General features: G+C 38.1%; 1 protein-coding gene across 1 annotated transcript; it reads right to left on the reverse strand.

Moving 5' to 3' along the window:
- Positions 1-1,092: 1,092 nt before the first annotated feature.
- efcab14 (EF-hand calcium binding domain 14) lies at positions 1,093-9,960 on the reverse strand. Its single transcript, XM_066692018.1, has 10 exons — positions 9,404-9,960; positions 8,834-8,982; positions 7,140-7,285; positions 6,347-6,445; positions 5,968-6,078; positions 5,739-5,846; positions 5,282-5,473; positions 4,058-4,475; positions 3,028-3,141; positions 1,093-2,923 (listed from the first exon to the last, which is right to left on the reverse strand). Exons 1-10 carry the CDS (start codon positions 9,580-9,582, stop codon positions 2,748-2,750), a joined length of 1,692 nt encoding a protein of 563 aa, XP_066548115.1. The 5' UTR covers positions 9,583-9,960; the 3' UTR covers positions 1,093-2,747.
- Between the last annotated feature and the right edge of the window lie 5,817 nt (positions 9,961-15,777).

The following is a 15,777-nucleotide window of genomic DNA, read 5'->3' on the forward strand; positions in this document are numbered from 1 at the left end:
ATACCTCTCCATTGATTTCAAGTCTTTACACACCTACTCTCTTAACCCCCCTCTCGCAGTTCAATTAACTGGAATCTCTACAGATTTCTCCAGGCAAAATCAGTGCTCAACCACCGGAAATATATCCCTGCTAAATAAGTATAGTTTATTTCACAATATTTACAAAATTCAATCAATCTCCGAATAAAGGGTGGGAGTACTGTAAGTGTTCATCGAAATATTGAACCATTGCCCTAATTAACAGACTGTGTGTGCTATCTGTCTGCTTGGAGTTAGCTGGCTGATTGATCAGTAAGAGAATGTGAGAATTGCTATTGTTACATCGGCTGCTCAGTCACTCAGCAGACACACTATATATATATATATATATTTTTTTTTTTTTTTCTCCTCTCTCTTTCCTCAATTGATCTCTGTAAAGATTAAACGGAAAACAGACTCTTGGGTGCAGTAATGAACTTTACATTAATGGTTACATAAGACATTATTTTGTTACAGACATTATTTAATATAAAAAGTTACATAGAGGTGATACACTGGTGCCAATCAAATCTCCAGCATTTTTAAGATGTTTCATGACACTCACAAATAAGTAAAAGGACATTTTATGTATACATTTATTTATACGTTTTTACCATCATAGTATGGTAGCAGTATTTTTCCTGACTGCTTGTCATTTGTGGTGTAAAAACCTTAATTTGTACACATAATTACTTATATTGGCATAGCTGCAGACAAGTATGCTTCAAGTACATGTCCCAATCATTCATGATATGTTAAATAATTCATACGAACATCGTGACACAAAGTCTTGAGTACTTTCCTTTCAACATTAACCTGGTAGTCTATTTACAAGATTGTACATTTGTGCGTTTTAATGACATGATTTCCACAACGAAGGGAAGATTGTCGTTTCGCTGATGCATTCAGATCATTGGGAATAATAAATGCTGGATAGAAATGTAATTGAAAGCTGCCTGAATTATAAAAAAATCCGTTAATGGTGTATGTTAAATCTGATGTTTGCAGGATTAGGTATTTGAATAGAAAGTATGGAGTGCCCCCTGGTGTACAAAATATTCACTGTACAGCATCTTAAAAGTCATTTACACTATTTTAATGACAAATACAACCACATAAACCATAAAATGATGTATTATTCATAATTTCCAAGTGTAGTTATTCACATTGTCCTGTAACACATTCACTTTGGGCTAAACACTACATTTTATTGGACTTTGGGTCGTGTTCCATTCTGGTATATTGTAAATAAGACAGGCAAACTGGTTTATTTTATTTTTTTTGATAAATTAGACATTTATTCATATTACATTTTGTGAAACATGCATAGCACATGTTAATAAAGTTGCCTCCATTTTTAATATACAGTGCTGGAAGCTATTTATACAGAACATAAAAAAAAACTGTAGATTTAAGTATTATACACAAAGCTATTATTAAAATCCTACCTCATATAAATAAATGACTGTACTGGAGATAATGGGTCCCAAATCATAAAACATTAGCATGCCATAAAATGCAGTGGAGGTTTGTGCATTTCTGGCAAACAAATCCTTTATGGTCACAACCCCAGGCATTTGACACATTGTTCCCAAGAGCAAAAAGTTAAACATTCACAAAGAATTCTGGGAACCGTGCTCAGTGCTTGTCTAGCTACCTGTTACAATTGTGCATCTGAATGCATTTAAACTTCAAACGCATATTTTACATATCAGCCTTTTCAAAACGAAACCCTGTCAAAACATAGCTGAATATTCACGCTCTATACTCAATAAAGCGCCAGACTGATTATTATTGCTATATATGCTGATTGTTATAAATAATTGTACGGTTAAAACACTCAATGTATTTTCTAACCACTACAAAGCTTTTATTTATAGCCCTTCCAACCTATCAGATTTGTAAACTGTCCAAAGGAATTAAAATACATGGTTAAATCAGTAAGGTTGGGCCCTGAAAGCAGCAGTTATGCTACAATTTCACTCACCAAAAAATAATAATAAATAAGTAACACAAGACCAAATTATACAACAGATATAAACATTAAAACTCCAAAGGTCTTAATTTGGAAATTTAAACTTGACAGATGGAATTATCACCTGGAATTATAATTTAATGTCACCAACAAATGAGAGAGATCCATCACATCAGTGTGTGAGCATTTTTATATGTTGTTAGGGCAACTTAAGCTTTTAGCAAAAAAGGCTAGATCCTTGTTAGTTTGTGCAGCCCATCATTCAGAATTAAAACTTAACCCACTCCCCCCACAAATCATAAACAGAATTGTGAATTTGTTTTGCTGGATAAGTAATAGCACTATACATTTTTTTAAATGTCAGTTCAATTATTCTTGATATTTAGATTTTAGCTTTTAGCACCTTCACTTACAGGCCTACTTCAATTTCTGAACACACCATCAATGAAATAATCAGATTAAATTGTTCTACAGTTTTGTTAATCTTTTCTTCTCTGGGAACCATAAAATAAACTTTAATTGTCAATGCACCACGTAAAAAAAAAAAAAAAAGGAACAAAAAATAACAGAAGAAAATTTTCTGAGATTTTAAAATGGCAAAATGCATACCGTGCAGAAGTATATAAGTGAGTGCAAGTGTTACATTGCAGACAGGTTAAATACTAATTTAAAAGTGCAACATCAGCAATGAAGTCTTGCATATCTGAGACCTTCAGAGCTTGTCCAGTTAATACTTTCATTCCTACACTGTTTCTCACAGTCCTGTGGCAGCCTGGAGCTCAGCCTGCGAGTATTTCTGATTTTTGTCAACATCGTAACTCTCCAGTTCACGAATGTCAGGCGTTGAAAATCCAAAATGCTTCTTCAGTTCATCGTAAGAGAGCCCTTCAGAAGAACCTTCTCCCAATCCAAGGAAGAACTCCTGTAGATCTATGAATTAAAAGATTGGGTCCATTAATCCTCCCTAGAATAAATCAGCTGTTCACACCAATTCCAGTATAAGCAAAATAAGCAGACGTAGCCTGGTGGGTTACCTTTTAAACTTCCGATTCCTGGCAAGGATAAGGGTCTTCCCGTTTCTTTATTGGAGAGAACATGTGATAGAAATCTTGGAAGTCTGGTAGAATTTGAGGTCTGTGAAGAGCCATCTGTGGACAAAAGCCATACATGGGGTGAACAGGATTCAATAGCTGGAGGAACAGTCATTTTCACTAATGGATTTGCCACTGCATTAAAATACAGTGCAAGAAATATATCCCCGAAGTTGAAACACTTGGTTAAATAATACTACCCTCTGCTGGTCATTCTGCAAACACACAATCATAATTTCTCACAGTATATAGCATCTCAAATTTAGAAACTATGGAATGTATTCTATTGTCTCCTGGCACCTCGCAAGCATATTTTATTCTCCTTTAGATGCCCTACTTAAATTTTTTCTGTGTGTTTTTTTGGTGTACAATATGCTTTGTTTAGAAAAACACCAGAGAAACTGCTATCATCTGCATCAGCAGGTAAACTGTCACAATTTTGAGGTGTTAAAAATAACAAGTGCTGTGTAAACTATTTTACATTTCATTATGTTTACTGTTGCAGCTGAGTGTGCAAACGACATTACAGAAAAATACAAGCTTTTGGCTCCTACAGGATGTCAAGCTTTGTTTCTATGTGGGGGTTCCAGAACCATGGGTTTAGACGTGAACTTGGGAGTGACGGTTGGGCCCTCCGTTCCTTTCGGAGTCAACTGTGACCGGAATTACAGGGGCTTCCTCCACTTGCTATGATTTATAATGTGCCTGTTTAGCCCGCTGTCTTATCACTGAGAACTGCATAAAAGACTATCTCTGCTTTTTGTGCTTTAAGAAATATAACCGCATCTCAATATGTGCTGCAAGATCCATCTGGGCTTCAGTGTGGAGCCAAGCCGATTAACAATGAGGAATTCCGCATGGGAGGGTAGAGAGAAGAGATAAGTAGCCATTTCAAATAAGAAGAACGATAAGAATCTGAGAGAGAATGTGACACATAATGAACACTATTATTACTTTTAGATTGCAGTCTTACCCTTTATAGAAGGAAGAGGTGATTTTCCAGTTTCAGTTTTTTTAACAACTTCTGGTGGAAAGATTTCCTGGGCAGCTGGAAAGCCTTTGACCGTTTTTTCCACATTACTGTCACTGATGCGGTCAGTGTCTGGTGGCGTTTCGCTTCCATTGAGGTGTTGATTGTCTGTTTCTCTATGGTCCTTAAAGTGGTCGCCGTCGGGGGCTTTGGCACTATCTGGAGGCAGTCCTTGGTCTGGTGTTATCTCAGAACTGGCCAAGACGTGCTCTGGATTTATTCCTGCAGGTCCAGGTTCACCAGAGGCCGGCTTCAGTTCTGGTTCCTGATCCGTTTCCCCTGGATGCACCTCGCTCTGTGGTTTACTAGTCAGGGCATTGATCAACTGAAGCTTTTCTCTCAGCTCCTCGGTTCGAGAGTCCTAGAACACGGAATGTGTACATTAGCAAGAGTCCCTTATCTACTTTTGTGTGGGGGATTAGGGAACGACTGAGAAGGAAGGAGGAGAACACTCATCTCTTGCATAAAAAAAACTAGCATTAGGCTACTGGAGAGCTAGTATATGATCATTTTAATAAAATGCAGATTAAGTTTATTGACTGAACAAATTCCCCATTAAGTTAAAAACAGAACAATTGGACAGGGGTTATTTAATAAGATAAATGAGAAGAGAATGTCTTAATGTATGCACAGTAAATAATAGGACTGCATATTCTTAGAGTGTTAAGAAGACAGCTACCGTAGAGCCCAACACCCTAAAAAAATAAACTATATTTCCATAAACTATGATTTAATACCATTCAAAAATAAATATACATCATGTATTGTTTTGCGCTATAAATATAAGAAAATTACATATAAAAAACGATGTATTTATTTTTCTATGATGCCAATAAACCGCAATCAGGACGTGTTTTAGTCAGTGACATCACAAGTTGAACATCACCATAAACAAAACACATGGAATGTAAAATATGTTATTGTTATCATCAATTGTAGTATGTAGACGTGATTAAACTGTGTGCGAACTCCAGCGTGAGTGAACAGAGTATCCGTCACATCCAGGGTGTCTCTTCAGATTGTACGCCACCAGCCACCACTAGTCATGTACAAGCAAAGTGGTTCATAAACTGAATATCACTAAAGTAAGCTTGTATTGTGATCTTAGCTCTGTCTGGCTGACAGAGGAAATAAAAAGATGGTTTACCAAAACATGCGACGACATACCATTGTACTCATGTTGTGCCGAGGGGCTCGTGTAACGTTAAAGCTGAGGAAATCATTTTCCAGTGAAAACATCCTCTGCTTGAGGCCGCCAATGGTTGCGTTCATGCTGTGCACCTGCTCGTCGTTGTGCGATTGGTAAAGCACCTGGGTGGCGTTCAGCTCACTAATCGCATCTTGGAGATACAGCATTTCCTGAAGTAGAACGAAAAACAGATAACACTGGTTTCGATACAAAAACGTTACGATCAGGAAGCATTTTTAAAGTTACTTTTCGTGACTACTAATCTAAGGGAAGCCGGCAACAGAGAAGAATGTAAGGAGAAAAAAAAAAATATATATATACATATAAATATATACACATCACAGTGAGAGATTACATTAAAAACTGCAGACATTTGCAACACCTTTTTTCAGTTGAATAAATGAAAGATCGGAGCGGTTATTCCGATGTCAGTACCTGTTTGAGTATTAAACATGATGTCCGGTTATCGGCTGGTGGTTGTTCTGTGGAAGTGGGAGAAGACGATTTGTTTGTTTCTTTACTTTCACGATCCTGTTTCTCATCCTGTAATAAAAAAAAAACAAGTTAAAAGAATAACCAATTTAGGTTAATAACAAATGTACAGGTAGCAAGTGAATGAACTACACAATAAAGAGTGCTCGTAGCTGTTCACAAAGCAGTTTACCATGTTTTTTCTAACTGCAATCACCGTTTTCTTCTGCTCGTCGAGCGCGGTCTGCATTGTCTCAACGTCATGCTGCACACTTGTTAACGTGCTCCCGATTGTGGCAACACTCTGAGATAAGAAATGGGAGAAATGTGTGGAAAATAAAAATGTGAGCCCAACTACAATACATTTCTTAACATAAAACAAACAAATAAAGCCTTACCTTTTAAATACTATCAAAAATAGTTCTAATCTGGAGTTTACCTCAATAGAAAATAAACCCACAAGAGATCATTCAACTGATGCATGTCCATTGAAGATACAGACATAGCTTTACCCAAATTGGATGTGTAAAGACAAGATACATTTTCAGGATTTTACAGGTGAAAATCTTTACCTTTTGAAGCTCTTCAACTGTGGTGGGAAGATTGATCAAATCAGAAGCCGATTTTATGTTTGCTTTCAGGTGGCTGACAGCAGAATCAAGCAAACTGATCTAAAATAGGCAGTGACATTTAATCAGCAAAAAAAGAAAGATGATAAATATACAGCATTGAAGAAAAAAAAAAAGTCTGTGCCTAAAATTCCATGTGCTTCTCAGACATCTGAATATGATCAGCTCTAAAGATCTACAGCCTACAGTTAGCAGTTTGAGGAAATCCCTGAAACACCATAATTGGTTGTTTTTTGTATGTATTAACTTGAGCTGTGGATTCACTGTCATGAGCATTACTTTCCTGAAATTGACACAATACCCGAACAGCCTCCATGTTAGATCTTCACTCAGTACCATAAATCATGAACTGATTACAGCAATGTGGACTTTGATTGAGCACTAGCAGAACAAACGTCCAGGATGTTGCTGTAATCCAAAGCAAACATTATAGAATATGACTCAGTTGTGTTCTATGATCTTAGGACACTTGTCTTTCTTTCTAGCCCCGTATGTGTATGTATTAAGTTCAGTGTTAAGCATGCAGAAATCTACTATTTATGTAAAACACTACATACTGATTTCCTTAAAAAAATGTATCACTGTTAATACTGTATATGTACATATTCTGGGAATTCTGGGAATTATATATGTATATTATATGTAGCAATCTAACGAAGTACAACCTCAATTAACCAATATAGTAGGGCAAATACATCACACTGCACAAATAATCCCGTTATGTAATGTAATGTACCTTTTTGTTTATTTCTGTTATGTTTGACCACACTTTACTCAGCCCCTTATCTCCATTTTCAATATTTTCAAGCTTCTTCTGTTTGTCTAGTAAGTCCTCGCTGAGTTTGGGGATCTCGTGGGCTGATACTTTTTGGCTGGACTCCACTGGAAGAGGAAAAAAAAAAAAAAAAAAAAACATAAAAAAGGGTTAGGCCTGACTTCACTTGAAAGACATTTTAATTTCACAAACCATGACAGTGCTCCTGTACCTAGTCAGACCTCTTGAATATGGGAGAAAAAAATACAACTATTTGATGAGAGTAAAATAAAAATGATTTATCTTCTATAATTGTCACACAGCATTATTACCCAGCTCTCAATGCCAAATGTTTCAGTGCTCGTCTAAATACAGCTCTGCGGATATTCTTTCCACTAATAAATCATTCATATCCATTTTGTGATTAGATACTCCTGAATCATTAATGGTCGATAGTCACATAGATGTTTATCACTGCTCTGTCTAACAGAAAAGCATCACTGCTCTGCTACACTCTTCTGATGAGAAGAAGTCAAGATTTAGGCATTTGTATAACGTGATGTCGGATTTCTGACATAAAACACTTCTTCCTGCCACAGCCGGAGTTAATTTTTCGATTCTGACTAATGCAATATTTGCTTTTTTCAAAGCAAAGAGGAGAATACAGGAGCACTGACAACAGTCTCACACAATACTTGCCAGTTGCCAATGCCTCACACATCTAACAAGCACACTGTGGTTCTAAGTACCACAAATCAAGGCCTTCAAAGATTGGGTCCACATTTGAATGCAAACAGGAAGGCTGGTGTTGAAAATTAAAATCAAATATGCATTGAAAGTCATCACATTACACAAAACAACAAGCAGAAAGTTCTATGGATGGATTTTTCCCAACATCAATATACAGTTTCAAATGATACCACTGAAATCTATCTTTTATTATTACATTTGTTTACCCATCTCTGCATGCGTCTCCAATTGGCCATGCACTCCATCCAATGTATTAGGCACACTTCTAGAACATGTTTTAAGTTTACCCAGAAGCCATACTCAACAGTAAACAAGTAATTTGAAAATATAAGTCATTTACAGTGGTGACAGAAACAATTTCAATGAGTGGGAGGTCTGAACCCTGAGGGACCTGGTTCACATTGACTCATTGTGTTTTGATTCTCTCCGTCACAGTTGGAGGATGTGGGGAAGCTGCCACAGGGAGAACAGGGGAGTCATCCGAGAAGATCCAGACAGGAGGTAATAAATGGGTTCCTCTCTATGCTTACCATGCGTGTACTTTATAGAGAGTGACAAGCTTATTGAAAGGGTGGCTTCAGTTTTACAAAGCACCATTTAACCATGAAACAAATACAACAACAACAAAAACTCAGTGTATTGTTCATGTTGATGTGAAGTTTCCAAATGTCCTAATCATCTGATGTTTGGAAAATATAATAATTTAAAATAGCACCACTCAATCAAAGAGCTCATAAAAGACACCCTTATCTGAAACTGTGCCTGGTGCAAAGTTCGGTGTTTTTCTTGTGAGACACAATTTTACTCCCAACTCTGGTCAGTGGTTTTGTTTCATGGATGTTGAAAGCATCGCTAGAATTATGTGTAAGATGCATGTACACTGACATGAAATGGATCCTCCACGGCTTATTTTCAGGTCGACTCACTTGTACGCAGCTTTTCCTTCAGAGCATCTAGATCTTCCTTCAGGGCGATCTGCATCCATATTAAACCAGCGCAGGCCACCACGCAAGCAGCCAGGATGATGAATGCACACAAAGGGTAGCAGATGTTGCAGCACTGTGCATATGTTCTCCTGGTAGAACCAAACACGCACATACACATACATGAACAAACATCAAGGAATATGGAAAATCATGTACAGAATACCCCCCTAAAGCACATGACTACATTCTGGTTAAATGCTATTAGATGCATTCAATGTACATGGCTATGTGGGTGAGGTGTAAAGTAGAAGCAGAGAAGTTATAGTGGCAGCATTTGATTTGCAAATAATATGAACTATGCATGCACTACAGGTAAAGAGGAAGTGCGTGACAGAGTATTTGTTTTAATTAGTAGTGTGTGTCTGCCTTTCCTTTCCAGATTATCTACAACTTGCAATTACCAAACAGAGTTGCAGTCGCTGTGGGGGGGGGGGGGGGGTGTAAGTCGTATTAGCGACGGAATCAAAACAAAAGCGTTGGCGCTGAAGTGCAACTGTGGGCGACACTCACTTCCCCAGCGCGGAGGCGGCGCTCAGGTGGCCGAACTCGTCATCCTCCGAACTGGACTCGGAGTCCGAATCGGGCGGCTCGGTGCGCAGGAGCCGGTGTCCCGAGCCCTTCTTGGTCTTCTTCCTCTTGCTCTCCCCGCCGAGCCCGATTAACGCGTTGAGCTCCTTCCGCTTCTTCATCTTCTTCTGCGGGGTCAGAGCCCCAGCCGGACCCGGCTTGTACCCGACTTCCAGCGCCTTGTGATCCAGTTTGGTGGCGTCCGGTCAGGCATACACAGCCGAATCTCTCTCGGGGGTGATCTCGCTGTCTACTGAAATGGAGACATTTCGATCCGTCTCCTGAACAGCCACTTCCCTCGTCAAAATGTGTCCGATTGAAAGTCAAGTCCGGAGCTCCCGCTGTAGCCCCAAGTTACAGCTCTTCCGCAATCGCGTATGATTGTAAAAGCTTACTGTATGGAACGCGGATCAAAATTCAGGATAATAAAGTTTTATTGCCCTTGAAAAAACTAAAACAAATCAGCATAACATCTACTGTAGTTACTTCCAAAACATTATTTCCCGAGCAGCTGACAGGCTCACCTTCCAACAAGCAGGCTTCTGATTGGTCCCTGTACAGGCACTGCCTACAGTGCGCACGTCATTCATATACAGTATTTACGTAATCGGCGGCTGTAGACTTTGGACGTGTTCGTATTGGGCAGACTTCCGCAGGTCTGCGTGGATGTGCGAGGCTGCACCAATGGGAGCGGTGGAATTGTGCAGATCTGCGCAGGACTGCGGCTACCAGAACGCGAGCTTTGTTTAAAGGCACACTACAGTAATAAAAAAAGCAGGTGACTTCTTTGCTGAATTTGTACCTTGTAATCCACATGAGACTACCCCCCCCCCCCATTTATTATACAATGTACAGCTATGTTGTGTGTTATATCAGGAGGGGGGTGAAGTAATCATGGTTTTCATCCTAATGCTTTTGGCATCTGCCAAGAAATAATACTAATAATGAAGTTGTTGTAAATCTTAAAATATATTTATATATAGTAAATCGGTTCTGCAAATGTTATTAACCATGTTTTATATGTAATATATTATTAAAAAAAGAAAAGAAAAGAAAAAAGAAAACAATCAGCATTTGCTATTCGACCATATTACCATTCTGCTCAGCATTTTATGGTCACTGGTTGATATCTCAAGTGGGTAATTCGAAACTGTGTACAGTAACATTGACAATACTATATATAGTTCCATTATCTATCCATTCATTGTTACTTATAATAAAGATCTTTGATCATTTCTGCAATCTCCAGCACAAAACATTAATCTCATAGATATCTATCATACATTCTTCACTACATTACTTACAAATTGATTAGCAGTGAAGAAAATATATTTTTTGTTTCTATGCAATTACATTAAGTGTTCTTCCACTCTAATTGTTGAACTCCCTTTTGCCACATATACTTGCTGTGCTGGTCTGGGAGGCTTAATAAACTGATTGGCCAACATTAGAATGTAGCACATTGCTGCCTCATGTATGTTTAGCTAATCAGTAAATTATCCCCTGGGTGGCTTCACACCCTTTTTAAGGAGCAGAAACACTGAAGCAATCTTTGAATTTCAGGCCCTTGGATTGGTGGGTTTGTTTTGAGTTCATGTAAACAAAGTGCTTAACTTAAATCTGTTTCTGCCTCCTGTTTTATTATAATTGATAGAGGGGAATACAATTGATTTTTCATTCCACTAGTTCATGCTAAAATCCCAATAATAGTAAAATCTGAGAAATATATTTACTTTATTGCATGAGGTCTATTTCCTGGCTAATAGTTTGTGAAATGGATCTCATCCTTGTTAATATCAACCTATGAAATGGGATGTTTCAGAATGCTTAGTCTCTTTCTACTTCAAGATGGGACAGATCTGGAAAAACATGGAATGCACAAAGCAGTTCCCATATTTTGTCTTATTAAATTCTTTAGGATACACTGGAATGAAAATCATTGAGCATTGCTTTTGAGAGTCTGATATTAGCAGTATAAACTATTGTTTCCAGTAATATTACAGTTTTCATTCAAGTTTTAAAATAAGATACAGTTCTTCAAAGACATTTAATATGCATTTTTCAGAACCAAAAGATGAGTTTGGGTACAGGTTCCTTATTCCCTGGCTTGGTAAGCAACTGATTAGAAAAGCTCTGTTATATCACTATAAAATGAATGTTAGAAAGCGAAACTGTTTAAAAATGTCAGCATGTTCTGGCACAGACAGTAAATCATTAAAGTTATTGCTCGTTACTAATATAATTAGGCATGGTGTGGATTTAATATTAGGCATAGTGTGGATTTCTTAATTATATGTATTGAATATTCTCACAATCATTAAATTGAATAATAATAATTCGCAGTTTAATGCACTGGAAGGAGTAGTGTGAACTAGGGTTGAATTCCTGGTGCCAGCTGGCATCCCCCACCTGAATTTTAATGGTGGCTGTTCCTTCTCTGAAGTACAGAGCACTAACATGCTACAGCTGAGAGGGAGCAGTGCAACATACATGGCTTTGGAGTCAGACCAAGGAGAACGATGCCCACAATTACGTCTTGTCAGTGGGTTTTAATCTTTTGGCTGCCCAAGTGGAAACAACTGAAGTGGTTGGGTTGTATCGAAGACTGCGATCCAATTCCCAGAACTGACTGCCAGCCCTCTGGGGCATTTAAATAATGTTGTTGTAAATTATAATAAGATACAATATGATCAGTTTAATTCACAATGTGTGGTAATTCAAAGCAAACTCATAAATGTATATATATCTAGACAATCTCTGATGGATCAGTTTATGTGTATAGAATTATCACCTGAGAGGAATACTGAGTTGGCATTGTGGTACGAAAAGAAAAATAATAGTCTTAGTTTCAAGAACAAACAAAAATGATAATATAGATGATGTAAGCCATGACAAAACCATCCTAGTAGGCCCTTTAAATGGTTCCATTTGTTTTTCTTATGTTAGAATCAGCATTTTTTTCCTTCTGTAAAAGGGCATTATAAGCTTAGCACAGTTATATTTTTTAATATAGAATGTACAGTACTTTGCTAAAGTTTTAGGCAGGTGTGAAAAAATACTGTGAAGTAAGAATGCTTTCAAAAATAGACGTTAATAGATAAGGGCATCTGCCAAGAAATAATAATAATAATAATAATTATTATTATTATTATTATTATTATTATTATTATTATATTTATCAATTAACTAAATGCAAAGTGAGTGAATAGAAGAAAAATCTAAATCAAATCAATATTTGGTGTGACCATCCTTTGCCAATCATATGCCTCCCTGATGGTATTGCATGATGGATAAGTATCTGCCTGTACTTCTCAGCGTTGAGGAGACCATTAATCCAGACCAAATCCCCAACTCCATTTGCAGAAGTGCAGCACCAAACTTGCAAGGAACCTCCACCATGCTTTACTGTTGCCTGCAGACACTCATTCATGTATCGCTATCCAGCCCTTCGGCAATCAAACTACCTTGTGCTACAGCCAAATATTTCAAATTTTGACTCATCAGTCCAGAGCACCTGCTGCCATTTTTCTGCACCCCAGTTCCTGCGTTTTTGTGCATAGTTGAGTCACTTGTCCTTGTTGCCACATCGGAGGTATGGTTTTTGACCACAAGTCTTCCATGAAGGCCACTTCTGACCAGACTTCTCCAGACAGTAGATGGGTGTACCAGGGTCCCACTGTTTTCTGCCAATTCTGAGCTGATGGCACTGCTGGACATCTTCCGATTGCGAAGGGAAGTAAGCATGATGTGTCTGTCATCTGCTGCAGTAAGATTCCTTGGCTGGCCACTGTGTCTATGGTCCTCAATGTTGCCCGTTTCTTTGTGCTTCTTCAAAAGAGCTTGGACAGCACATCTGGAAACCCCTGTCTGCCTTGAAATGTCTGCATGGGAGAGACCTTGCTGATGCAGTATAACTACTTTGTGTCTTGTTGCTGTGCTCAGTCTTGCCATGGTGTATGACTTTTGACAGTAAACTCTTCAGCAACCTCACCTTGTTAGCTCAGTTTGGTTGTTCCTCACCCAGTGTTATTCCTCCTACACAGCTGTTTCTGTTTCAGTTAATTATTGTGTTTCAACCTACATATGGAATTGATGATCATTAGCACCTGTTTGGTATAATTGTTTAATCATACACCTGACTATATGCCTACAAAATCACTGACTTTGTGCAAGTGTACCTAGAAGAATCAATGCTGTTTTGAAGGCAAAGGGTGGTCACACCAAATATGGATTTGATTTAGATTTTTCTTTTTCTTCTTCTCACTTTGCATTTAGTTAATTGATAAATATAATCTATTAACATGTCTATTTTTGAAAGCATTCTTACTTTACAACATTTTTTCACACCTGCCTAAAACTTTTGCACAGTAATGTATGTTAATTTGTTTTTCCACAAAATTTGACTTGCATTATTTTTTATTAGCACAACTAGAGTGCACTTTAATTCCATGCAAAGCTGGTGCTTTTTGGGGGTAATATTTTGTCATGCAAATAATCTTTATAGTGAGATCAAGGGAAGTACTTCATTAAGAACTGAAGAAACACTGTTGTCTCTTTGTAGGATAATTGGGAGAAGCATGCTGGGAAGGAGGAATCCTTGGAATTGTTCCAACATGTCAGCATAATGACCCTCGACAGTATTATGAAGTGTGCGTTCAGCTACAATAGCAACTGGCAGTCTGACAGGTAGGTTGAACTCAGAGTCTGGCTGAATGTTTAGCAACATATTCTGCAGGATATTAGCACAGTACTTTGTGGATCAAATATCAATGTGTATGACTCTGTACATCAGGCCCAGAGTGATAAACTAGGCCAACTTACTACATCCTAATGCATTTGTGTCAGCTCCATTTAAATGCATGATCAAATACCAAGGGTAGAAGTGTACTAACAAGTTGTGAATCTTTATTAGCTGGGTTATCACATTTCTCAGTATTGCACCTATTCTCTTTACAGTGTCTTTACAGAAGAGGTAAAATAGCAATTAAAAGAAGCCCTAAAGGATGAAAAACAAATGTAAAGAAATCAGAAAAAAAAAGAAATTTAGACTTTCTGGATATTCTGCTTTGTGCTACAGTGGGTGCAGTTCTGACTCTATATGGGCAGTTAAGGATGTGTGGCTCAAGTAGTGTGTGTTTGGCCCTGAAATCATTCTCTTTATCCCACTTTTGTTCAGCTGTTTTCATCGTGTTTAGTTAAGGTTCACTATTATGAAAAAATGTAATTGTGTGTACTGATTTAAATGCAAAGCATCAGATACAAGTATTTTCAGTTGAACCCTAGGCCTTTCTTTCTGGATCACCTTAGTCCAGCCGTGAAATCATTTAGCTGTAATGTATTTTCAATGATTGAATGATGCTTTCTTTTCTAAAAGCATGCTAATGTTCATGAATATTGTAGAACCGTCTCGGAAATAAGTGGAGAAGTCGTCGAGATGAAGCAAATAGAACTTTAATCAAGCCGGCTCGGAAGCCCCACGTCAGGAAATTCCTTCAGTGAGAACTTGATGTTTACAAACATGAGTGCAGCTTTATAGGAAAGTGACGTGAAATCTTATGGTCTTTCATCCAATCAGAAGGTACAATTCCGGGTCCGTTTACGATCTGTCCTCCCATGGAGAGGTGATGGATCCAAAAAGCAGATGTCTGTCTTTGATGTGCACTAGGAAGATGCGATCCCACGGTCGTCATTTACCTAGTGTCAATCGCTCATTAACAGAAACAGTTCCTGCCTATCTGGAGAAACAATCAGGTCACAAACAGATTTTCAAGAAAACAGCTGTAGGCTATTTCGGCACTGTGTGATCTTTTATTACTGACAGGAGTTTCTAACAAATGAACCTTGTTGACCTTTTGCTTAGCCTGCTAAAGCTAATCTGCTCAGTCTGTATACAAGCTACTTCTAATGCTAGTGTTAATATACACTCACCTAAAGGATTATTAGGAACACCATACTAATACTGTGTTTGACCCCCTTTCGCCTTCAGAACTGCCTTAATTCTACATGGCATTGATTCAACAAGGTGCTGAAAGCATTCTTTAGAAATGTTGGCCCATATTGATAGGATAGCATCTTGCAGTTGATGGAGATTTGTGGGATGCACATCCAGGGCACGAAGCTCCCGTTCCACCACATCCCAAAGATGCTCTATTGGGTTGAGATCTGGTGACTGTGGGGGCCAGTTTAGTACAGTGAACTCATTGTCATGTTCAAGAAACCAATTTGAAATGATTCGACCTTTGTGACATGGTGCATTATCCTGCTGGAAGTAGCCATCAGAGGATGGGTACATGGTGGTCATAAAGGGATGGACATGG

Source organism: Amia ocellicauda, chromosome 19 (assembly GCF_036373705.1).
Source record: "Amia ocellicauda isolate fAmiCal2 chromosome 19, fAmiCal2.hap1, whole genome shotgun sequence".
Classification (NCBI taxonomy): Eukaryota; Metazoa; Chordata; class Actinopteri; order Amiiformes; family Amiidae; genus Amia; species Amia ocellicauda.

Excerpts from the sequence above, each read along its gene's own strand:
- efcab14 (XM_066692018.1), bottom strand. The coding sequence starts at position 9,582 with ATGAAGAAGCGGAAGGAGCTCAACGCGTTAATCGGGCTCGGCGGGGAG. Across the intron at positions 6,446-7,139 it reads TAACAGAAATAAACAAAAAG|ATCAGTTTGCTTGATTCTGC; the intron begins GTACATTACATT and ends TGCCTATTTTAG. Across the intron at positions 6,079-6,346 it reads CAGTTGAAGAGCTTCAAAAG|AGTGTTGCCACAATCGGGAG; the intron begins GTAAAGATTTTC and ends TTCTTATCTCAG.